The sequence below is a fragment of the Genypterus blacodes genome, unplaced genomic scaffold, assembly GCF_046128005.1.
Source record: "Genypterus blacodes isolate CSIRO-AG114 ecotype Tasmania unplaced genomic scaffold, CSIRO-AGI_Gbla_v1 ptg000027l_1, whole genome shotgun sequence".
Lineage (NCBI taxonomy): Eukaryota > Metazoa > Chordata > Actinopteri > Ophidiiformes > Ophidiidae > Genypterus > Genypterus blacodes.
The window spans coordinates 2,498,792-2,518,400 of record NW_027466840.1 but is presented as its reverse complement, the minus strand read 5'-3'; the positions used below and the strand labels follow the sequence as shown (position 1 = coordinate 2,518,400).

General features: G+C 41.8%; 3 protein-coding genes and 1 non-coding gene across 4 annotated transcripts; 3 read left to right on the top strand and 1 right to left on the bottom strand.

Annotated features, from left to right (window-relative positions):
- Positions 1-575: 575 nt before the first annotated feature.
- Positions 576-5,488, bottom strand: zdhhc21 (zDHHC palmitoyltransferase 21). The gene is made up of 8 exons (XM_076143871.1): positions 5,403-5,488; positions 4,745-4,928; positions 4,487-4,585; positions 4,100-4,211; positions 3,816-3,954; positions 3,486-3,602; positions 3,116-3,159; positions 576-3,003 (listed from the first exon to the last, which is right to left on the bottom strand). Exons 2-8 carry the CDS (start codon positions 4,896-4,898, stop codon positions 2,871-2,873), a joined length of 798 nt encoding a protein of 265 aa, XP_075999986.1. The 5' UTR covers positions 4,899-4,928; positions 5,403-5,488; the 3' UTR covers positions 576-2,870.
- A 797-nt stretch (positions 5,489-6,285) lies between these two features.
- plaa (phospholipase A2-activating protein) lies at positions 6,286-11,823 on the top strand. The gene is made up of 14 exons (XM_076143870.1): positions 6,286-6,548; positions 7,099-7,292; positions 7,383-7,483; positions 7,587-7,707; positions 8,441-8,608; positions 8,717-8,852; positions 9,013-9,182; positions 9,285-9,436; positions 9,519-9,738; positions 9,864-9,929; positions 10,026-10,097; positions 10,305-10,412; positions 10,861-11,025; positions 11,144-11,823. Exons 1-14 carry the CDS (start codon positions 6,400-6,402, stop codon positions 11,710-11,712), a joined length of 2,391 nt encoding a protein of 796 aa, XP_075999985.1. The 5' UTR covers positions 6,286-6,399; the 3' UTR covers positions 11,713-11,823.
- A 1,130-nt stretch (positions 11,824-12,953) lies between these two features.
- haus6 (HAUS augmin-like complex, subunit 6) lies at positions 12,954-18,731 on the top strand. Its single transcript, XM_076143911.1, has 16 exons — positions 12,954-13,388; positions 13,488-13,583; positions 13,680-13,758; positions 13,891-14,023; positions 14,271-14,415; positions 14,951-15,013; positions 15,092-15,149; positions 15,279-15,452; positions 15,568-15,764; positions 16,010-16,139; positions 16,479-16,581; positions 16,675-16,738; positions 17,088-17,220; positions 17,316-17,414; positions 17,592-17,727; positions 17,856-18,731. The coding sequence occupies exons 1-16, from the start codon at positions 13,261-13,263 to the stop codon at positions 18,542-18,544; spliced, it is 2,427 nt and encodes an 808-aa protein (XP_076000026.1). The 5' UTR covers positions 12,954-13,260; the 3' UTR covers positions 18,545-18,731.
- Positions 16,801-16,931, top strand: LOC142993209 (small Cajal body-specific RNA 8). The gene has a single exon (XR_012961111.1).
- Positions 18,732-19,609: the final 878 nt, after the last annotated feature.

Below are 19,609 nucleotides of genomic sequence, written 5' to 3'. Positions count from 1 at the left end.
AGGTCTGCCTCTGCTTCCCAGCATTTCAGGATCTGTGTCCCCATTTCAAAGTACACTCTATTTCTTACATGGATCTGTAGTGTTTTTGTGTATCTGAGAGTGTTGTTGGTTGGACAGTACTGTCTTACAATGCAAGGAACAAAAGAAATGCAGGAGGTGGGAATGTTAAAAAACAGGTTTTGAGGCAAATGCATATCTTTTGGATGTGGATTTGGAATTGGTTCTTTTGGAAGAACATTGCGCTGTCTCTGGAAATGTTCACATTTAAAATTAGCAGTAACTTGGATGCAGTCCTTGGATGCAGTCCTGTTGGTACAAAACACTGTAGTGCACATTAATTGCCTCAAACCATTACTATTACATACTACAGAATATTGTATATTATGAATATGGGAAATGCTTCAATCTCCCCATCCTGACTCCTCAGCGGTCTAATACCATGTGCTGCTGATGTTCCTGGTTCCATTACAGCTTCCCCTTGAAGGAAAATGCCAAAAAAAATACCCAAAGAAAATTATTAAAATTATGTGCTGATGATGAAGATGATAAAGAATAGTCAGCTCAAACTTAATCAGAATATTATTTATTAGAATATGAATACCTACTGTTTATAAGTTCCATCATCACAATAATACAATTTCTAACCTGAATAATACACAATTTATCATAATGTATCCTAAGCTCAAAGAAGTGAATGCTGTATAACAATTCTCATTCCCCAAATCCGTCTCTTCCATTGTTTCCTGTTTTCGTGTAGTACATCAATTCAAGTAAAAAACCATTAATAAAATACACTAAATGGCCAAGTGAGGTATAGAAATAAAACAGCAAGGGGATCAAACAAAGAGCCCTGTGGGATTCCACATGACGGAAGTGACAGGATAGGATACAGCTTCTCTCCAATATGAATCAACCATTCACTTGTATTTGACTTCTTGCAGATTTGATTCAAATCAAAATAAAGTTGAGAAAAAATTCTTACACTAAATAGTATATGTTGAGGCCAACGTGTTGTGCACAGCTACAGTTGTGTTAATATTTGCTGAGTTGTGTAACTGATATTGTAGAACAGTGATCACTGCTATCAAATAGTGAGAACTTAAATGAAACCCATCCAGCCAGTTTATATATACGTCACAAAACACATCAGATATTCACTAATGTTGTTACATAAAGATCATTTTTATGATACAATGCTTATTGCTTAAGACAATTATGATATATGAAAAGAAATAGTGAATGTGATTGATCAATAGCCCGTCGTCTTTATACCCGATTCCATGTCCCACACATTAAAAACAAATCCACATAAATAAACATCTATGAACCAAGAACCTGATTTATAAAAAAACAGCAGAGCACAATTACAAATATGCACTCACACAAGCCAACAGTACGGCCAAAATGACAAAAACAAAAAGGATGCACATCCGGTAAAATGGCAGGATGGTGTGGAGGTTGAACATGCACTTTCTGAATGCTTACTGACAAATATTGCAACTTTCCAAGGACTTTGGCTTGAATGACCAGAGTAACATTTGTGAGAGATTGAAGAAAAATAAACACAAGACAGGCACTTAAAACTATTTGGAAGCTGCATTACAATATGGTATAGTGCACTGAATCATCTCCTCCTCCTCCCTTTAGAGAACCATACACTTACAGCAAAATCACAACAACAATAAATCCCCTTTCTGTGATGCATCCAGTGTATCAACGACGTTTAACCCAAGAACAAGTACTGGGGTTTTACATTTATGAAGACTTAATTAAGACAACTAAAGTACTGAAACAACAGCATATAAAGATAAAAAAAACCATGTTTCATGTTGCCAGTACTGAGAAATAATACAAAAGGTGTAAGTGCTATGGGTGATACAGCCAAAGTGTGATTATAGTTAGGCTTGAGGACAGTATGTGACAATGTGTTAAGGTGTCCACAACCTCTTAAGACAGACAGTCCAAGTACCAGGTGATGATTACTGGCTGTGTGATGTTTGTAGTACTCACGGATGCAGCTTTTACCTGGATTATACAGGAGGATTTGCTACCACATTTACAGCCTAAAATAGATTTTGTTTGCTCATTTCTAATATTTCTAATCCTCGTGACCCAGCTAAGAGATATTTTATAAAGGTATCACATGTCAGTTTTTCAAGTCAAACCATACATTGTTGTGCAGCCATGCTTAACTAAACATCACCTCAAAGAATAAATACTTTCATTCCAAAAACAATAGAAAACATTCATAATATCATCAAATGACTATCGATTAAAGGAATGCAGTTGATCCCTTGACTCCTTTGTTTACCCGAAAGAAACTTCTAAATTGGTCTTCCGCGACACATCATAGTAGCGATTTCTCGACAAATAAAAAGGACGGAATTAAAAGAAACAAGGCACAAACCTTAAACACAAAAAAGCCTCTCTAATGGACACACTGGAGTTACTGTAGTGCTGTCTGTTGTTGATTAAAGGTCAGTAGTAAAGGCTCTTCATTAAAGTAACCTGAGAGGGGGGTCCCTTTTGTCAGCTGCCTTCGGGGTGAAACCTTCCATCCTTCTTAAGCAATTAGCCATTAAATGTTGTTCCCAAAAGCTTAGAGTAGCAGTCACAGTGAGTTAAAAAAAATCCTTATGTCTCCCAAAGGTGTTTCTTGACACTGTAACTGCCAGTCTGAGCACTGCAGAGAAAGGCGGAAAACAAAAGCAAAAAAAGCCTCTGAGTATCCTCCACCTGCCAACCGAGACCACCGCAGCAGAAGACAGAGCCAGCGAGAGGATGGGTGCTGTGAGTGTGTATTCAGTGTTTGGTCAGGCTGAACGCGATCGTTCCTACCATCTGCACAGGTAGAATGTAGAGAAACTGGTCTAGACATGGCTGCGAAAGTGGTGGCCAGCTTGGAGTGGCTGCCGGCTTCGCAGTGGGAGGAACCACAGCACTTTCCAGCGAGTGCCGCACACTTCAGCCAGTGCCCACTGCCAGGACCTCTTTGCACCGCATCTGGAAAGAACAAATTGTCTGCTATGAGTCCTAAGATGTCTCCTGAAGGCATCGTAATGCAGCTACAAATACTCTCAGGCACTTTAGAAGAGATTTAGTTCACAGGACTTACATTTCATTTGAGAACTGGGCCATTTTCTCAATGGTGGTAGTATCCTGTTACACGAAAACAACATCAAAATATGGGTCAGGCACAGTCTGACCCTTATCTTTCTTTCTTAATTTGTAATGATATTTGAATTGAAGGTATTGATTACTTTTTAAATATGCACTATGTTAAAGAATGGCCTATCTAAAGCTTTGTCTATCGAACAGACAGGATACATTATAAATAAGTAATGCCACGCTTTTGGCATCAGTTATTCTAAAAGGTTACATAAGCTGGTTGATCTCACTCTCAAAATAGTTGAAAGTATCTCATCACAACATTGTAATATCAAATAAAGCAGTATATGAAACTAAATCCGTCCCTCGTTACTCACAGAGAGGATGCCAGTCATCTGAGTGTAAAACAAGCTACTCATGCCGCCGAACATCACCAGGCCGGTGAGCGCCGACACTCGCAGCAGAGCCAGTTCATGCCGCGTCATGAACCTCTCCTGGAAGAGACAGAGAGAGAGAAAACCTGCTGATGTCCACTGTGATAACGTCCACACATACACAGCATATGCATATCTGAAATGCAGTCTGTCAGCGTGTTTTCTTAACCAACTGAGGCTAGATTAGATTGTGAAATATGCAGTGTATACAATTTGGTGGTGTTTCTGTGTTTAAGGCGCAGTGGTAGTCATTGTTTTTCACCATTGCTTTACCTGATCCTGTCCGGTCAATGGCTGGAAGTAATAGTATTGGCAGAAGTCCAGCACCAGGGTGAACAAACTGAGGACCTGAGTGTAGAAACAGAGCTGCAGGAAGAGCCAGTGGTTGTCTTCTCCCACACAGTTGTTGATCCTTGGATGGAAATGGGGAACAGGATTTGGGGAAAATCTTAAATTAGGGAGTCTTCTGTTTCCTTTTTATTACTACTACTATTACTAATCTGAACAGATGGACTCTTACGTCTGATATGTACTTCAGTTCATGTGTGTAATCTTACCAAGGACAGTGGTGGTCCATTCTGCGAACACAGTGACCGCAACGACTGCAGTGGTGTGACCTTTTTGGTCTCATTAAGTTGCATTTGTTGCATAACTCCCAGTGTTCCCGCTCTGTGATGTATAAATAACAGAATTCTTTGATTAATTGTTTACAATAGACATGATTACATAGTTATATCATGTTCAAAAGTGTGTTCTTGTGTCACAAACCTGACATTCCACATTCACGTTCATGGTACACACTGTTAAGTCAGTTTAGCAATGAAGGTCAGTTATTCATGTACGTAAAACAGATTAGATTTCTAACTGTTGGCATTCATTGTAATGTTAGATGGAGTGCATTTAAAGAACTGAGGATAGTAAAGTGGTCTCTCCTGTTTCAGTACCAGAGTGAGGTATGTGGGGGTCCACAGGAAGACGACCGGGGTCTGCTGTGGAGGCCCTTAGTAGGGCCGCTATGCAGAGTGCTGATGCTATGTAATAACCTGGAGGAAGACACAATGTTTAATTTCATATAATATTCAATATATTGGTTGCTAAGAATTACCTAGTTTGGATGGTCCCTAGGCAAAACTGTACAATGTGCACTTTAATTGTTCATGTATCAACAGATGAAGTCAAATACTGAAAGAAAGAATGCTCACAAACAACTATGGCCCAGGGGATGTGTCCCTCATTGTAGTGTGGAAGCAAAACCAGTGTGGGAACGAAGAAGGTGTTGTAGAGCCAGATCCCAAAGACCACGCCAATGCATAACCACCCCATGGGGTCAACCACAAAGTGCAGTCTGAGCTTCATGGCTCCAGAGACTCTGAGGAGACCTACAGCCTGGCAACGACGTACATACAAACAAGATTACATTGAGACAGTATAACATTCAGCCACAAGGCTTTTTACTTACATTTAGGGTGTTTTGGCATTGCTTTATAGTAAATAACATCACAATTTCTTAAAATAAAACGGCATTTATTGAGTCCTCTACCTACAGGCCATTACATTGAAAAAGCAAGTATTTGAGCTATGTTAAAGGTATTTTAGCACCAAACCCAGTCTTAACGTTAGCACTGTGCTCGCATATAATAGCCTAAATTAAGTCTTAAGTCTAAACCTGCAGGTCTGAACATGTGTCTCCTTCAGTCATGCAACTGACAGGCAGATGGGCTTGGCTCTGTAGCCTGATTGTGTTAGCTAATAAACAGGGCTTTCGTGACTAACATCGCCCTTGTTCACACATGGCTAACATAAGTAATGTGTTTAATGTAAGTCATGATTTTCCAACCTTGAATAAAAATATATACATACTTGTTTGTATCCCCCTATTGAACGGCCGTAATTCAAGTACTGTAGTTACTTCCTCATCCGAGCCAGAAGGCTGGACAGGACCAGTATTAAGTTAGCCGTAATAACAACACATTTCCGGTATTTGTATCTCAAAATAAAATAAATCTCACATTTGATGTTACCTAGTAGCGCCCATACAGTGTATCAAAATATGACCATTAGATAAAGGAATGTCATCCTAATTATGGATTAATAAATTTTATTGGGTCATAATGGGATTTTCCTTCCATCTTGTCAATGTTATACAGTCTATGCTTTTATTTCGACGTACATTTTAGTTTCCCCTCGTCTCGCGGTTACTTACAGTACCTTGATAATCAGTAGGTTGCAGCGCAGTGCACCAACAACACAAGGAAACAAGGGCGAACGCTCTGCTGCTCTCTGTTGGTCAAAAGTGTTAATACACGGGGGCCGTTTTCTTTACGTCGGCGATGTTAGCGTGTGTATATTTTTAGCTAGATATTTAGATATATGTTTGATATATATTGTCATATATTAAATTTAACGCAAAAAGTGCAAAGGTCATGTAAGAGCCAAATATGAACGACACTTGTAACATATAAGTCGTTGTAACTGTTCGTTTGGATGACATCACTTTTGTATCTTTGGTTAGTTTGATGACATCACAATTATCTTTTTAGGTAGCTATAGGGTCTGACACTGTTGTAAGCAACGCTGGAAGGAGCGCCGTATTTTTCACTCTACTCAACTTTTTAGTGTGTTTTCGAATTAAATATTTAAAAGAACGCGATCTAGTCTCGTCGGTTAACCAAAGAAGCGACACATCTTTGCTGAAAAGAGAGCAAGACAAAGTGTCACTACAGGTTCCCGACTTCTCGTGATGTAATTCAAGTTCCGGTAACAGCCGCCGCCGGTTTTATTTTGTTGACAGCGGCGCTACGTAGCATAACTAGCATAACACTAGTGCTTTCGTTTTATCGATTCGCCGAGGAGGACAATGGCATCATCTAACTCATATAAACTCAGGTGCTCCATTCCAGGCCATGAAATGGATGTTAGAGGGCTCGCTACTGGCGTTTTTCCAGACGGAGCTTTTGTGTCTGTGTCCAGAGATCGAACCGGAAGAGTCTGGGTACCAAACTCAAGGTAGCTACCGTTAGCTTGCTACAGGCTAACTCGTGTCATGTTTGGTTGGGGTTAATTTCTTCTAATATCGAACTACTGTGTGTGTTTGACCAAGACGAAATATCAGTTGAATCATTACCTACACAAAAGTGGTCCGACATTACTTGTGTTGGCAATGTTAGCTATCTAGTTACCGAATTGCTAATGTGTTGCTCAAATTAGCTTTGTCATTCATTCAGCTAAAACTCTTATTCTACGTTTGTAAAAGTTTGCACTTTTCCACCTGTTCTTCTTCAGCCAAGAAAACTTTGGCATAGCAGACATTTTGATTAGTTAAGCACAGGTGTAACCATGTAATAATAACAATAATAATAATTTAGTTGAGTCAGTGTTCGGGCCCCGGTGTTGTGCCACCATGCATCCCGTCTCCTTGACTTCCTGGCACACCTAAGTAGATCCGAGCCAATAATGCTGCTATGAGGAACTCCTAATCGGCACACACACAGCCTCACATGTCCTCCACTCTTAAAGTTGACTAAAGGTGGCTCCTCTCATTCCTGTCTTCACACAGCCCAGACAAAGGCTTCACAGAGATGCACTGTATGTCCGGCCACTCCAACTTTGTATCCTGTGTGTGCATCATTGCTCCTAATGAAACATATCCTCGAGGACTTGTTGCCACGGGAGGAAATGATAACAACATTTGTGTGTTCACGCTTGACCAACCACAGCCCCTTTTCACTCTAAAGGGTCATAAAAATACAGGTAAGTTGTACCTTGCTGTACATATGGATGATATTTTTCCACTAATAAGTGATCTCAGTAATTTTATATGAAGTCCATTCATGTCCACAGTTTGCACTCTGTCTTCTGGGAAGTTCGGGACACTGTTGAGTGGCTCCTGGGACACCACAGCCAAAGTATGGCTTGGGGAGAAGTGCATGATGACTCTGCAGGTATGTTTAACTATGAAGTAATTACCTGTAACCATGCAGTGTGATGTATAATCTTAATTATATATTTATTATATAAACTATAACCTGTTTGGTTGTGCCTCAGGGTCACACTGGAGCAGTTTGGGCAGTGGTCATCCTACCCGAACAAGGCCTTATGCTTTCTGGATCAGCAGATAAGACCATAAAGCTTTGGAAAGCTGGCCGCTGTGAGAAGACATATACAGGTGAGCGACTCCACACTGTAGATGTATGAATAACAGGTTACATTACTTTGTGTTTATACAAAATGTTGAAAATATTGGCAGGGAAAAAATAACTTCTTAGTTCTAATAGAAGTGCAGCTAATTTACATTTCATGGTGGTGTAGTGTTTTTTGCTCTAGGGTTATAATGTAAGCCGGGCTGCAAGACGGAAAAATAACAAATCTACTTGCGACTTGCTAAATATGTGTATTTACAGTACGTGTGTGTGTATATACATCAATACAAACAGCCATACCGAGCCATTCCTCTAGTAGGACACCCAGAAATATTGTTCAGGGGTCCGGCATGTGCATTGGGTGTTTATCATGTCATTTACGTTTACATATTTAATTTTTTACGTCTTCATTCTTTTTGCATTACCAAATGATATGGAACCACCCTAGGATGTCACAGTTGTTAATGACATCGTAAATGGAATCACCCTACCATCTCCATAATGACATCATGTTTGTAATGACATCATGAATGGAACTACCCACCCTAGCATCCCCACAACACATGAACTATGTCACTGTGGGTTATAACATCTAGAATCACATTACAGTTGATACATTGACAGTTTTCAGTGAAGGTGATGACCTTCACTGAAAAAGGTCTTTGTTATTATTATTATTATTGTTATAATCAACCATCAACTCAAGTCTCAGAGACTCAGTCTGATCGCCCAAATAAGTTTTCTTTGTATACATTTTAGGTCATGAAGACTGCGTAAGAGGACTAGCAGTGATCAGCGACATGGAGTTCTTCTCTTGCAGCAATGATGCGAGTATCAGAAGGTGGATGGTGACAGGAGAATGTGTACAGGTCTACTACAGCCACACCAACTACATCTACAGCATAGCCGTCTTCCCCAATGGCCAAGGTGGGTTATCGAAAACTCAGAGGCTAGAGATTTGAAACTGGTGCTTGGTTGCTCATTGAACAGTATCAATCTTTTCCTGGCTGTCCTTGACCGCTATTTCTGTCACAGATTTTATAAGCACAGGAGAGGACAGGACGTTGAGGATATGGAGGAAGGGAGAGTGCTCGCAGACCATCCGCATGCCTGCCCAGTCTGTCTGGTGCTGCTGTATTCTGCTTAATGGCGATATAGCTGTTGGAGCCAGGTAACACGACTCTATTATTTTATATTTGATCCATCCGTTATCATGTTTCCCCTCATGAATATTCAAAGGTGTTTCCCAACAACTGTGTGTGTGTGTGTGTGTGTGTGTGTGTGAATAATAAAGTAGTTTTGTGCCTAACCTGTGTGTTGTCTGCCTGTAGTGATGGCATCATCCGTATTTTTACGGAGGTTGACGACCGAGTGGCCAACGCTGAGGACATTCAGGCCTTTGAGGATGAGCTTGCCAAAGCCACAATTGATCCCAAGACAGGCGAACTTGGAGACATCAAACTGGAGGACCTTCCTGGAAGAGAACACCTGGACGAGCCTGGTAATGACAAAGAGATTCACTGACATCAATTTCAAAATCACTGTGTGTTTGTTTACACCGCACACACCCAAGATCCTGAAAGTGCCACCCTCTTTCCTACAGGGAACCGTGACGGACAAACAAGGCTGATTAAAGACGGACAGAAGGTTGAGGCCTACCAGTGGAGTGTCAGCGATGGCCGCTGGATGAAAATCGGAGATGTGGTTGGAGGCTCAAACCAGCAGTCATCCAAGAGGGTGATGTATGAGGGGAAGGTAAAGACCATAAACTTACTGAGAACGCAAACAAGGTCACATGTATGAGTGCACCAATGAAGACACCTCATCTCCCCTTCAGGAATACGACTTTGTCTTCACCATTGACGTGAACGAGGGAGGTCCGTCCATGAAACTGCCTTACAACTTAGCGGAAGACCCCTGGTTGACGGCTCACAACTTTTTGCAGAAGAATGATCTCAGTCCAATGTTCCTCGACCAGGTTGCCAATTTTATCATAGAGAACACCAAAGGACACGAAGTGGGACCGGCCCCGCCTGGCAGTGTTGACCCATTCACTGGTGAGGCCCAATGACCAGGCAATAATGAAACGTTGTCAGGTTTTGTCAGAAGCGACACCTTAGATTCGTTCGTATAGAGCTAAAAGCTTTTTTCATCGTGGCTCATTTTTGTCTCCCTCTGACAGGAGGAGCCCGGTATGTCCCCGGCTCCCTTGATGATCAAGCAGGCTTTGGAGCGGACCCCTTCACAGGTACGTCTGCCGGAAGATTGCCCAGAGTGAAATGAGTTTGCTGTAGTTTGAACATTGTCCGATGTTTATATGTTCACTGCTGTTTTCTCCACCCAGGCTCTGGTCGTTACATTCCAGGGTCAGGTACCGCCACAGGTGCTCCTGTAGGTGTGGCAGATCCCTTCACAGGTGAGGCCAGGGCCAATGTTCCACAACAAACTCAAATCAAAACCAATGCACATGAATCAAGACTCAACTCTATAGCAACCATTTGTGTTAAATGTAATCCTGGTTGTACAGTATTGGGCAAAATATTTGTTCATCATCACAAAGGCAACTGTGTGTCGTTTAACGATTAATGTTACATTTTGAGTCACACTGCGTCACACTCGACAGGTGGAGGTGCTTACTCCTCAGCAGCCATCAGACAGAACCAGACCAACATCTACTTCCCGAAGACTGATGCTGTGACCTTTGAGCAAGCCAATGCTCCCCAGATCATTGGTAAGATTTGATGTACCTTATTTTGCAGCAAGATCCATCTGCTGACCAGATAAGATGATTTATTATCCTGATATTGTAGAGTTGGACACCTTTTTGCTGTTCTTCAGAATAGCTTTTCTGTTTCGATGTAAATCGTGCTTGTTGTAAATCTTATCTGGTGACCTTTAGATGCCACCTGTCATAAGAACAGACTGATGACTGAATGACACCATCAGTCTGTTCAGTCAGACATCTTGAACTCACTAATAAGTCTGTTGGATTGGACGTGTGTCCTGTACTGTATTGAATTCTTCTTGAAAGGAATTGCACCAAAAGACACTCACCTAGTGTATTGCTGTAACAGAGACTAATTTCTCCACTAAATTCACATGTGTACCACATTTCCTTGTTCTGGTTGTTTTTCCTGTTTCTCTTTTGTCATTTAACAAAAACAAATTCTCCTCTCCAGCCAAGATCAAGGAACTCAATGATGCAGCCCCCCAGGAGCACAAACTCTCTGGAGACATTTTGGAAAGCCTTGAGGCGTTGCTGCTCTCTGTCTGTGGGTCCACAAAGCATCCTCTGACTATTCAGCAGATCAACCTGCTGTGGAAGGCCTGCCATTGGCCTGAAGGTAAAGAAATGACACACAATCTAAACTTTAAACCAATTTACATGTTGCTTTGTACAAAACAATTGTTAAACAAAATGTTATTAAACAATAGTCTCACTTTCCTTCTACCTGAACTTAGACATTGTTTTCCCTGTCCTGGACATCATGAGGCTGGCAGTGCGACACCCACAGGTTAATGAGAGCCTCTGTGGTGAAGCTGAGGGAGTACAGCTGTGCAACCACCTGCTGAGCCTGATGAGACCCGAGGGCCGTCCTGCCAATCAGATGCTCGCACTGCGGACTCTGTGTAACTGCTTTAGTGGAAGGCATGGCAAAGCTCTCCTCATGGCCCAGCGTGAGACAGTGCTGTCACGTGCCGCCGACCTGGCCCCTGTTTGCAACAAGAATATTCACATTGCCTTGGCCACTCTGGTGCTAAACTACGCAGGCTGCCTGCACAGCCAGCCTGATCTCGAGGCAAAGGCCCAGTGCCTGTCTGTGGCCAGCAGAGCCCTGGAGTCAGTACAGGACAAGGAGGCTGTATTTAGGTTGCTTGTGGCCCTAGGCACCACTGTGGCCTTAGACCAGACAGCTAAGGACCTTGGTCGTTCCCTGGGGGTCAACTCACAAATTTCCAAATACTTATCCATGTCAGATCCATCAAAAGTGGGCGAGTGTTGCAAGCTGGTTTTAAAAGAACTACAATGAACAATTAGAAACACTAAGAGCACTTCTTGCTAATTAATATTGCTCTATTGTTCTTGATTTGTGATGGATAATTGAATCATGTGTATGTACTGCAATTAAAAAAAGGTCTAAATGAAATTTGGATGAGCCTGTGTTCCTTTACATCACTTCATTAATCTGACTTGATTTGCCTCATCTGGCAAATTACTAAAATGGTTTGTGTTGGATGGAAACCTCATACTGTATGTGCGTCACTTTGGATAAAGGTGTCTGCTAAATGGCTGAATGTGAAAATAAATGCAAGGAAAATGTATTAATGGATAATATTCCCACTCCTGTCTGGAATAATCTCACATAATACAGATGTGTGTGCTGACAAACACAAAGAGCTATAAACCTTTCAATACTTCATTTTTGCTATCATTGCTTATCTGTTAGTACCAGTACAAAACAAATATCAAACATTAAAGAAAAAGGAATGTGGTCACGCATGATGAGATGAGGTCAACACAGTTGAAGGAAGTTGTCGCATACCACGCCCCGCACTACGCATGACAAGGCACGCCCCTGCAGATTTTTGCAATGGAATAACGTGGCTATGAATTGTACAGTCTAAAATATATCATCTTTCTGACCTGCATCAACCCCAAAAAGAGTAATAAAGGAGCCCTTACTCCCCGCCTGTCTCTCCCACTCAAACTGGGGCAATACCCCAATGTCTACATTCTTAAAGTAAAAAAAGATTTTGATATCATTTCAGGTATGATTTAATGATTTAACTTCATTTTAATATCGATATTGTGTTCACAAGAAGCATGTTTAAGTAAATACATGAAGTCATTTCCGTGATTGTGCGTTTATTCATTGAATTAAATATGATTATGCCCCACAGTCGGACAGCGCTGCCGTGGTCACAAAGAGTATTACACCACCAACACCAGTCGCTATGAAGAGACATGGAAAAACCTCAGAGGATATAAATTAATCCTACTATGTCATTTCTTATCTACTGTCTATTGTAAGCTTTCCCAACTAATTTAAGTAGAAGCTCTAAAGCAGGGTTGCATTAGGTAGATGTTAGGTTAACAATAAAAACCGAATGTTTTTTTTCCAATTCCTTTAATGTTCATAACAGATAGAGTAATATAGAACAGGGTCAACAAATGTATCTCTACATTTTAAAATATATAAATAAGAACAAACCCCCAAAACTACGTCACGTTTGATCACAGGAAGTACTTGATAATAATTTCCGGGGTTTTTGAACAATTTGGCGGTTTCCGTAGTTGTTGTGGAGTCTTACTGCCGACTGTAAAATATGCGGAATATATTTTTAACTTGTTAAAGTAACTGTCTGTTAGCGTAATCCTTGTGGTTTCGAGAACGATGTTTTAAATGTAAGCTTTCAAACTCAAAACTAATTGAAAGGCCAAGTTGGCTAACAGCAAACTAACGGTGCTAGCTGTTAGCCAGCTAGCCCCTAGCTTTTTAGTATTAGCCAAATCGGCTGGAATCGTCGGATATTGTGATCGATTCTAAAGCGGATAACTTTTTTGCATTCGCGGGAAAATGGCGAATCCAGCCTGGTTACAAAAGAAGAACTCTAAATATCTGTGGTTTGCCCTTCTGGGACTTGGATTTGAACCGGACTCTGCTGTCTCCGGAAAGACCAACATAAAACACATCCATCTGGGACCGTGAGTGTGCTGATGCTTTGTGTCACTCAGTTGTACGTATATCAAAAGCCTTTGCCTTTCATTTTCTTTCATAACTGTTCCTACTTTCTGCGGAAACAGGAATATGTTTGACAAACCAAACAAAGATGCCTTCTACATTGTGATCAATTTCCTCTTGGAGAAACTCAACCCCACGCGATTTCATGAAGCATACAGGTAACTACTGTAACTAGCATACTGTAACTTAATTCTCTCACCGGACACCTTGGATTTCTACATTCTATAATAAATACCTGTTATTATCTGTATTAGGCACTGCTGGCCTGTTTTGAACCACAAAGCTGATGCTGAGTTCCGGAAAGTAACCTGTGCTTGGCTGCGCGAAGTAATGGTATGAAGATCGTTTTGTGTGTATACGATTGAATGACAATATTGGTTTTTAGCCCTAAGAATGAGGAAATTTTGGATATGTGAAGTCATTATGTGAGGTTATTATTCATGTTTTTTCACTGTATATCTTCAGGACGAAAGCTCCAATGCAGGATACAAAGTGGTTGCATCATTGCTCCTCTCACCCGGAGGCCCCAGGTTTATCAGCTTGATGCTTCATCTGGCCAATCACGTCATGCTGCACGAAATGAAGACCTTCACAACAGGTTGGACTTGATAGGAAATTGTGATCATTGTTGTTTGCAGTAAGCTTGCTCTCTAGCCAAAGTCCTTTCAGGCTAGTTATGGTTAGGGACCAGTCTGAGAAATTTCAATCTTCTCCATGTGTTCTTTCCCTTTATTCATGCTAGTAAAATAAAATAAAGCTCTGAAATTTGTGTTTTAATTTTTCCCCTTCTGCAAATGTATAAGATGCTCTTTTTACTGATGATGAATATGTATTGTTGTTTTTAGATGAGAGCTGGGCTCCTGAGGCTGCAGCAGCGCCCTCCTCTTCTCTGGACATGGCAGTGAAGAGACACAAGCTGGTCCATAACAGGTTTCTGAGAACAGCTGTGGAGCAGGACAGCCTTCTCCAGGGTTACCAAAGACGAGCCCAGTAAGTCCAATTTGGGCAGGTGGACGGAGTTGTGTGCCATCTCACATTCATATCTATAGAGGAAAATGCTGCAATAACAAGCTTTTACTTCACAAAGTCTACAAGATGTCATTGAACTATGATCAACAAAATGCACAAATGCCTTTACTCCCTGTGAGGCAACTTGAACAAACGCTCCAAGTTCAGTACACCTCTATTTCTGAAAACCCGAAACAAACTGTGAAACTGTTTAGCAGTGCTGAATGCACAGCAGCTGTGGCTGATTCAGGTTTGATTGCAATCAGTGTAATTAACACCAGCTGTGCAGAAACTACAATAGGCTGGACCCTCCACATTTTGAGTTCAGCTTGAATCTGCTTACAACTCAGCAAAGAGGAGTCTAGTTTTGTTTCTTTGTTTCCAAATGTTTTGTTTTGACTTGTTTTTGAAGATGTTATTTAGTTTTCCTGTTTTGTGCTTAACAAGAAACTGCCACGAGGTAATGTATTTAAATTGTTGTCTGAGCTAATTTGTTTTTTTGTTTCCCATTTTGAAGTTTGCTGGTGAAGTCTATGAGGGACATCAGGGCTGAGAATACCAAATATGATGAGCTACTCAAGTATGTACCGTGTGCTTTCTCTGCATTTCCACAAAATGTTTAGTTGAACTCATTCTGCCTGTCCTTCAACTCTCTCAGGCGCCACAGCAGTGACGGTGCACAGGAAGGAACTTCTACAGCGGAGAAGACTGAAAAGGTAGGTGGATTTATTCCTGAATGTTTTTTTTTTATTGCAAAATGCAGAGAAAGTGTACCTATAGGCACATGTGCTGTATATGAAATGTTCTATGTCAAAGTGCTTACGAAGACAATTGGTTGTGGCCAGGTGCGCGCTTTGTGGTCGGCCATTGATGGAATGCTCTCAGCTATCAAAGAGGAGCAGCATGCTGTGGACTGTGTATTGAAGGGAGACGTGGACCGTTACGTCCTGGATGGGACGGATGGTGCCCTCAAAATTCCCAGGATTCTACTGGAAAGAATAGAGAGGCTTCCTCATCAGGTGAGAGGGACTTCTACCCACGTGGTCCTGACGATCAGCATGTTCGGAGTTGTGCCTTTGATTCGTAAAGGGTTGTGTCTCTTAGCCTGTGTGTGTTTGTGCGCATGTTTTCCAGCTGAGTGCAGGGAACATGTATGAGGGAGGTCAGCTCAACCTCCTGTGCGTGTTGGAGCTGACGAACCATGCTCTACAGCTCCTGAGGGACAAGCGTAGTCACGTTGGCGGTGCCCCTCCTGCCCAGCTCAATCCTCACTTCCTGCAGGAAAAATGTCAGCAGATGGCCCGTGTGGTGCAAGACCTGAACCTCCTGAGGTGAACATCAACCACCCCACACACACAATTCTTCTGTGTTCCAACTGTGATGCTCAGGCATCTTGTCAAATATGCAACAAAGGCTATTGAGCATTGTTGGAGGATATGTAGCTCAAGATATTTATTTGTGTCTTGGGAATTGCTGTAGTCAAGGAATGTTGGTCTTGATGGGGGGGGGAAATTTCCCTCAACCAGTTCTGCATTTTTTTTTTTTTTTTTCTCATACGTCTATATTTTTCCCTCAGACAGCGGATTTCCAAAGAAGAAATTCCTGAGGTCGGGAGCGCCATTAGAGAGTTGGAAGTGGAGTGGAACAAGAAGTGGATGGACACTCTGAAAGACGTGCCCCTGGCTTCTTTTCTGAATGACGATCTGGTGCGTATTTGTGAAGAATATATTATCCAAGTTGATCCCAGTACAAAAAAGACTTGTGTGAATTACTGGCAGGATAATTGCCATATTGATGAAATTCCTAGTGCGGCTCAATGTACATTACATTACGATCATTTGGCAGACGCTTTTATCCAAAGCGACTTACATTACATTACCACCCTTCGCAGAGGGGGGAGCAATTGAGGGTTCGGTGCCTTGCTCAGGGCCACCTCGGCAGGGGCTCGAACCGGCGACTCTCCGGTCCCCAAGAGGAAGAACTACCCACTGAGCCACTGCCTCCCAATGTATTAAATAAGTCTGCAATATTCAATCTCTCCTCAGGCTCTAGGTTTACTTTCACCAATGGCTCCACTGTCCTTCACGCCGGCAGCTGAAGCCAGTTACAAAAATGGTGTCTTCTCCCAGTACCCAGCTAAACTTCTAGGTGAGCAGAAATCGGTTCATGCTCGTCATTTCACGCATTAAGGTGGTGTCAAATGTTTTGGTATTCTTAAATTCCACTCCTAATGACTTTCAGAAGGGACGCCTGCAGAGAGCAAGACACTGGAAGGAGTCGTCACCAACTATTCTAGCCTGAAAAGGTAAAGGAAAGCTTTCATTTTGTTGCAATAAAAAGTAACTTGTATGGTGAATGAGGTTCAGATGGGAGGTAGATACCTGGGCAGTCGTGAGCAGTGATCTGTCCGTCACAAGTCCTCCCTACAGCATACATGCTCTCTGATGACCGAGGCGAATTGAGGGAAATCGCCACGGACAGATACGGAGCAGACAGTCACTCCTGTCATTAAATTTAGAATTGTGTGTGAATGTGCCATTGTTGAGCTTCAGTTGTATGTTGAATTTTTAAAAGGGCAACTAGAAGTTTGACCTAGATTATGAAAGGGCGAGACGTCATTGACAAATCATGCCCGTTTCTTTGTTTAAAAACAGCTCCAGTCCGGTAACGGTAGAAAAGGTTGATGCCGCTCCGGCCCCTGAAGTAATATCGCGAGCAAATACTTCCCTCGATTGGCTTTTCGACACGCCTTCTCCCCACACCATGACATCACTACCACCAATCCAGGTCTGTATTTTGAATCTTTATTTGTGGAAGGCCTGTTTGCTGGATCCACCACCGGACAAACGTATAACAATCACTTTTTCCTTCACTTTTCTTAGGCCAGTGTGACGAAAACGCCCCGTGCTCATTCAAAAGTGCTCACGACGAGGACTCAGACCCAGATATTGGACTGGGAATGTGATAACCTGGCCAATCAGGTAAAAGTAGTCTCCAAAATGTGCTTGCGTTGTCGTAGAGTCAGAAATAAGACGGTTAATTGACAAACTGTAATGGAAACCACATTGGGTCATTGCATAAGCCAATGTTAAAAATAAAGATGTGGTCATTGTACAAGTATTGACCTATAACCATTTATTTTTACAAATTGGCATTAGTTTGCAGATGCTGTAACTACCGCCAGCCCTGTAGAGGGCAGCTTCAAAGCTCTGGAGCTGGAGGATCTTCTTGGCACGCTGCGTGGAGATCCGTTCTCCACTAAGAAACAACTGCCACGTACACCTGAGAGTTTAAGTAAGTTAAAGTATTAAATTCAGATTAATTGAAATGGGAAGCATGAGGTTTATTGCAGACGCACTGAATTTAGCAGTCCGTTCTCCCATTTCTTGTCATTTTCATAATTTTTCTCATGTTTTGTCAAGTTATGGATGTGAAGAGCTCGTGGCGAAAGGCAATGGAGGAAGATGAAGCTGAGAAATCCCGTCAGCCAGCAAAGTTTAATGACAGCATCACAGGTCGCCTCACTCCCCTTGGTGAGCCACAGAAAGTTTTGTTGAGCCCCATCAAAGAAGTTCTCCCTCAAAACGTCTCCCCTGATTTCACCCCTGCTGCAACTTGCCAAGGCCATACCCCTGTCCGCCATAGGGTGGGGATGTTGCTCAAATCCTCACTATCCTTGGATGCCTCCAACTTTGAGTTCCTTGAAAGCCCAAGTGGCCCAAGCAGCAGTGCGGTCCACTTCAGTCTGGCTCATGAGACTTTTCCTGAAATGCTCAGTAGTGACAGTCTGCTGAGCCTTGATATGGAAGCTTCGGATCTCAATGAAGACGAGTTTCTCATCCCACATATGCCGGTTATGAAGACTGAGACAAAGTGCACACCGCTAACCACACATCAGGCTCCCAGCCCGAAGGCATTCCAAGATGGTTCCTTCCTTCTGTTGAATGAGGTTACGGCATTGGACAAAGATTGGTTGATGGGGGCTGCAACATCAGAGGGCGACGCCGACAAGGTTTTCTCACTCGATCTGGACACGTTGGAGAGCCCCACGCACCAAAGGGAGCACAGCCTCCCGAAACTTATCACTTTCTCCCCAATAGATGATTTGTAGCATTAACCAATGCAACTGATATTTGACTGTCTTAATGTGTCTGCTTTGACTGCCCTGTTAATAGCCATGTAACAGATTTGTACATAACTAAAAATAACCTTTACAAGGAAATGAATTTAGTGCTTGAAAATGTTAACTTAAAATGAGTGACATGAACTGATCAATGTGTTATTTCCTCCTTACTTGAGTGTATAGTTTATTATATTAAAAAAATAAATGGAATGCACCTGCAATTTTGAATAAATGCATATAAGTTGACATGATTCAAATCTTCAGTTAGACTATATACAACACACATCAAGTTCTCATAAATACACCATAGAGGGAACCAACTTCCCCAGAGATCCTCAAATACTTCTGTGAAGCACTTGTTGCTGTAATTTCTAGCATTTTATCATAGGGGGCGTCGGAAATAACATGAAATTGGGTAAACACGTCAAGCGAACGAAGTTAACGAAACGGAAAGGGACCGGAAGTTTAGCAATTTTACCTTAAAATATACGGCTTGAGAAGATTAACGTTGAGGATTCGAAATTTTTGTCATGGGGAAACAAACGGCTGTCATGAATAATACAATTGCGTGCGACAGTAGTGCTTATAGGTTCCTTATATTTCCAGCATTTATTCATCTAGGTTTATTATCACCATTAATTCTTTAACGTGCATTTTGCACACCACGTGGAAGTGTTCTGCGACCGTTCATTAAAATAGGAAAGGGAAAAATATAAACTTCTTGCGTCTCATTGTAACGATGCTATTCGAAACTTTGTTTTGAAAGGAATGCCGGAAGTTTCCATTTTCCATGTATTTGACACGGGCTGATGCTTCCTTCAGGTGCTCCTTGTAAATTCCACTCAGAAAAAAAAATTGCGTATTGACGAACGGAGTTGGAAATAAAGAACACAAAAGTCGGATGTCCTGTAGAAACAATGGCAAACTTTCTACCCAAATGCACATTAGAAACGGGAAAATGGGGTTGCTCATTTTTAAAATAAGTCATTAAAACCTCAACACGGCAATTCAAGTATAGTAGTAGATTACGATTTCTTTGGGCCTTTCGAGTGC

Bases quoted from the DNA above. Each gene is read 5' to 3' on its own strand.
- zdhhc21 (XM_076143871.1), bottom strand. From the start codon at position 4,898: ATGAAGCTCAGACTGCACTTTGTGGTTGACCCCATGGGGTGGTTATGC. The intron at 3,603-3,815 runs GTAAAGCAATGG...TGTCTCTTCCAG, and splicing joins CATTGACCGGACAGGATCAG to GAGAGGTTCATGACGCGGCA. The intron at 3,160-3,485 runs GTGAGTAACGAG...TTCGTGTAACAG, and splicing joins AGATGACTGGCATCCTCTCT to GATACTACCACCATTGAGAA.
- plaa (XM_076143870.1), top strand. From the start codon at position 6,400: ATGGCATCATCTAACTCATATAAACTCAGGTGCTCCATTCCAGGCCAT. The intron at 7,484-7,586 runs GTATGTTTAACT...GTTGTGCCTCAG, and splicing joins AGTGCATGATGACTCTGCAG to GGTCACACTGGAGCAGTTTG. The intron at 9,739-9,863 runs GTGAGGCCCAAT...TCCCTCTGACAG, and splicing joins CAGTGTTGACCCATTCACTG to GAGGAGCCCGGTATGTCCCC.
- haus6 (XM_076143911.1), top strand. From the start codon at position 13,261: ATGGCGAATCCAGCCTGGTTACAAAAGAAGAACTCTAAATATCTGTGG. The intron at 16,582-16,674 runs GTGAGCAGAAAT...AATGACTTTCAG, and splicing joins GTACCCAGCTAAACTTCTAG to AAGGGACGCCTGCAGAGAGC. The intron at 17,221-17,315 runs GTCTGTATTTTG...CACTTTTCTTAG, and splicing joins CATCACTACCACCAATCCAG to GCCAGTGTGACGAAAACGCC.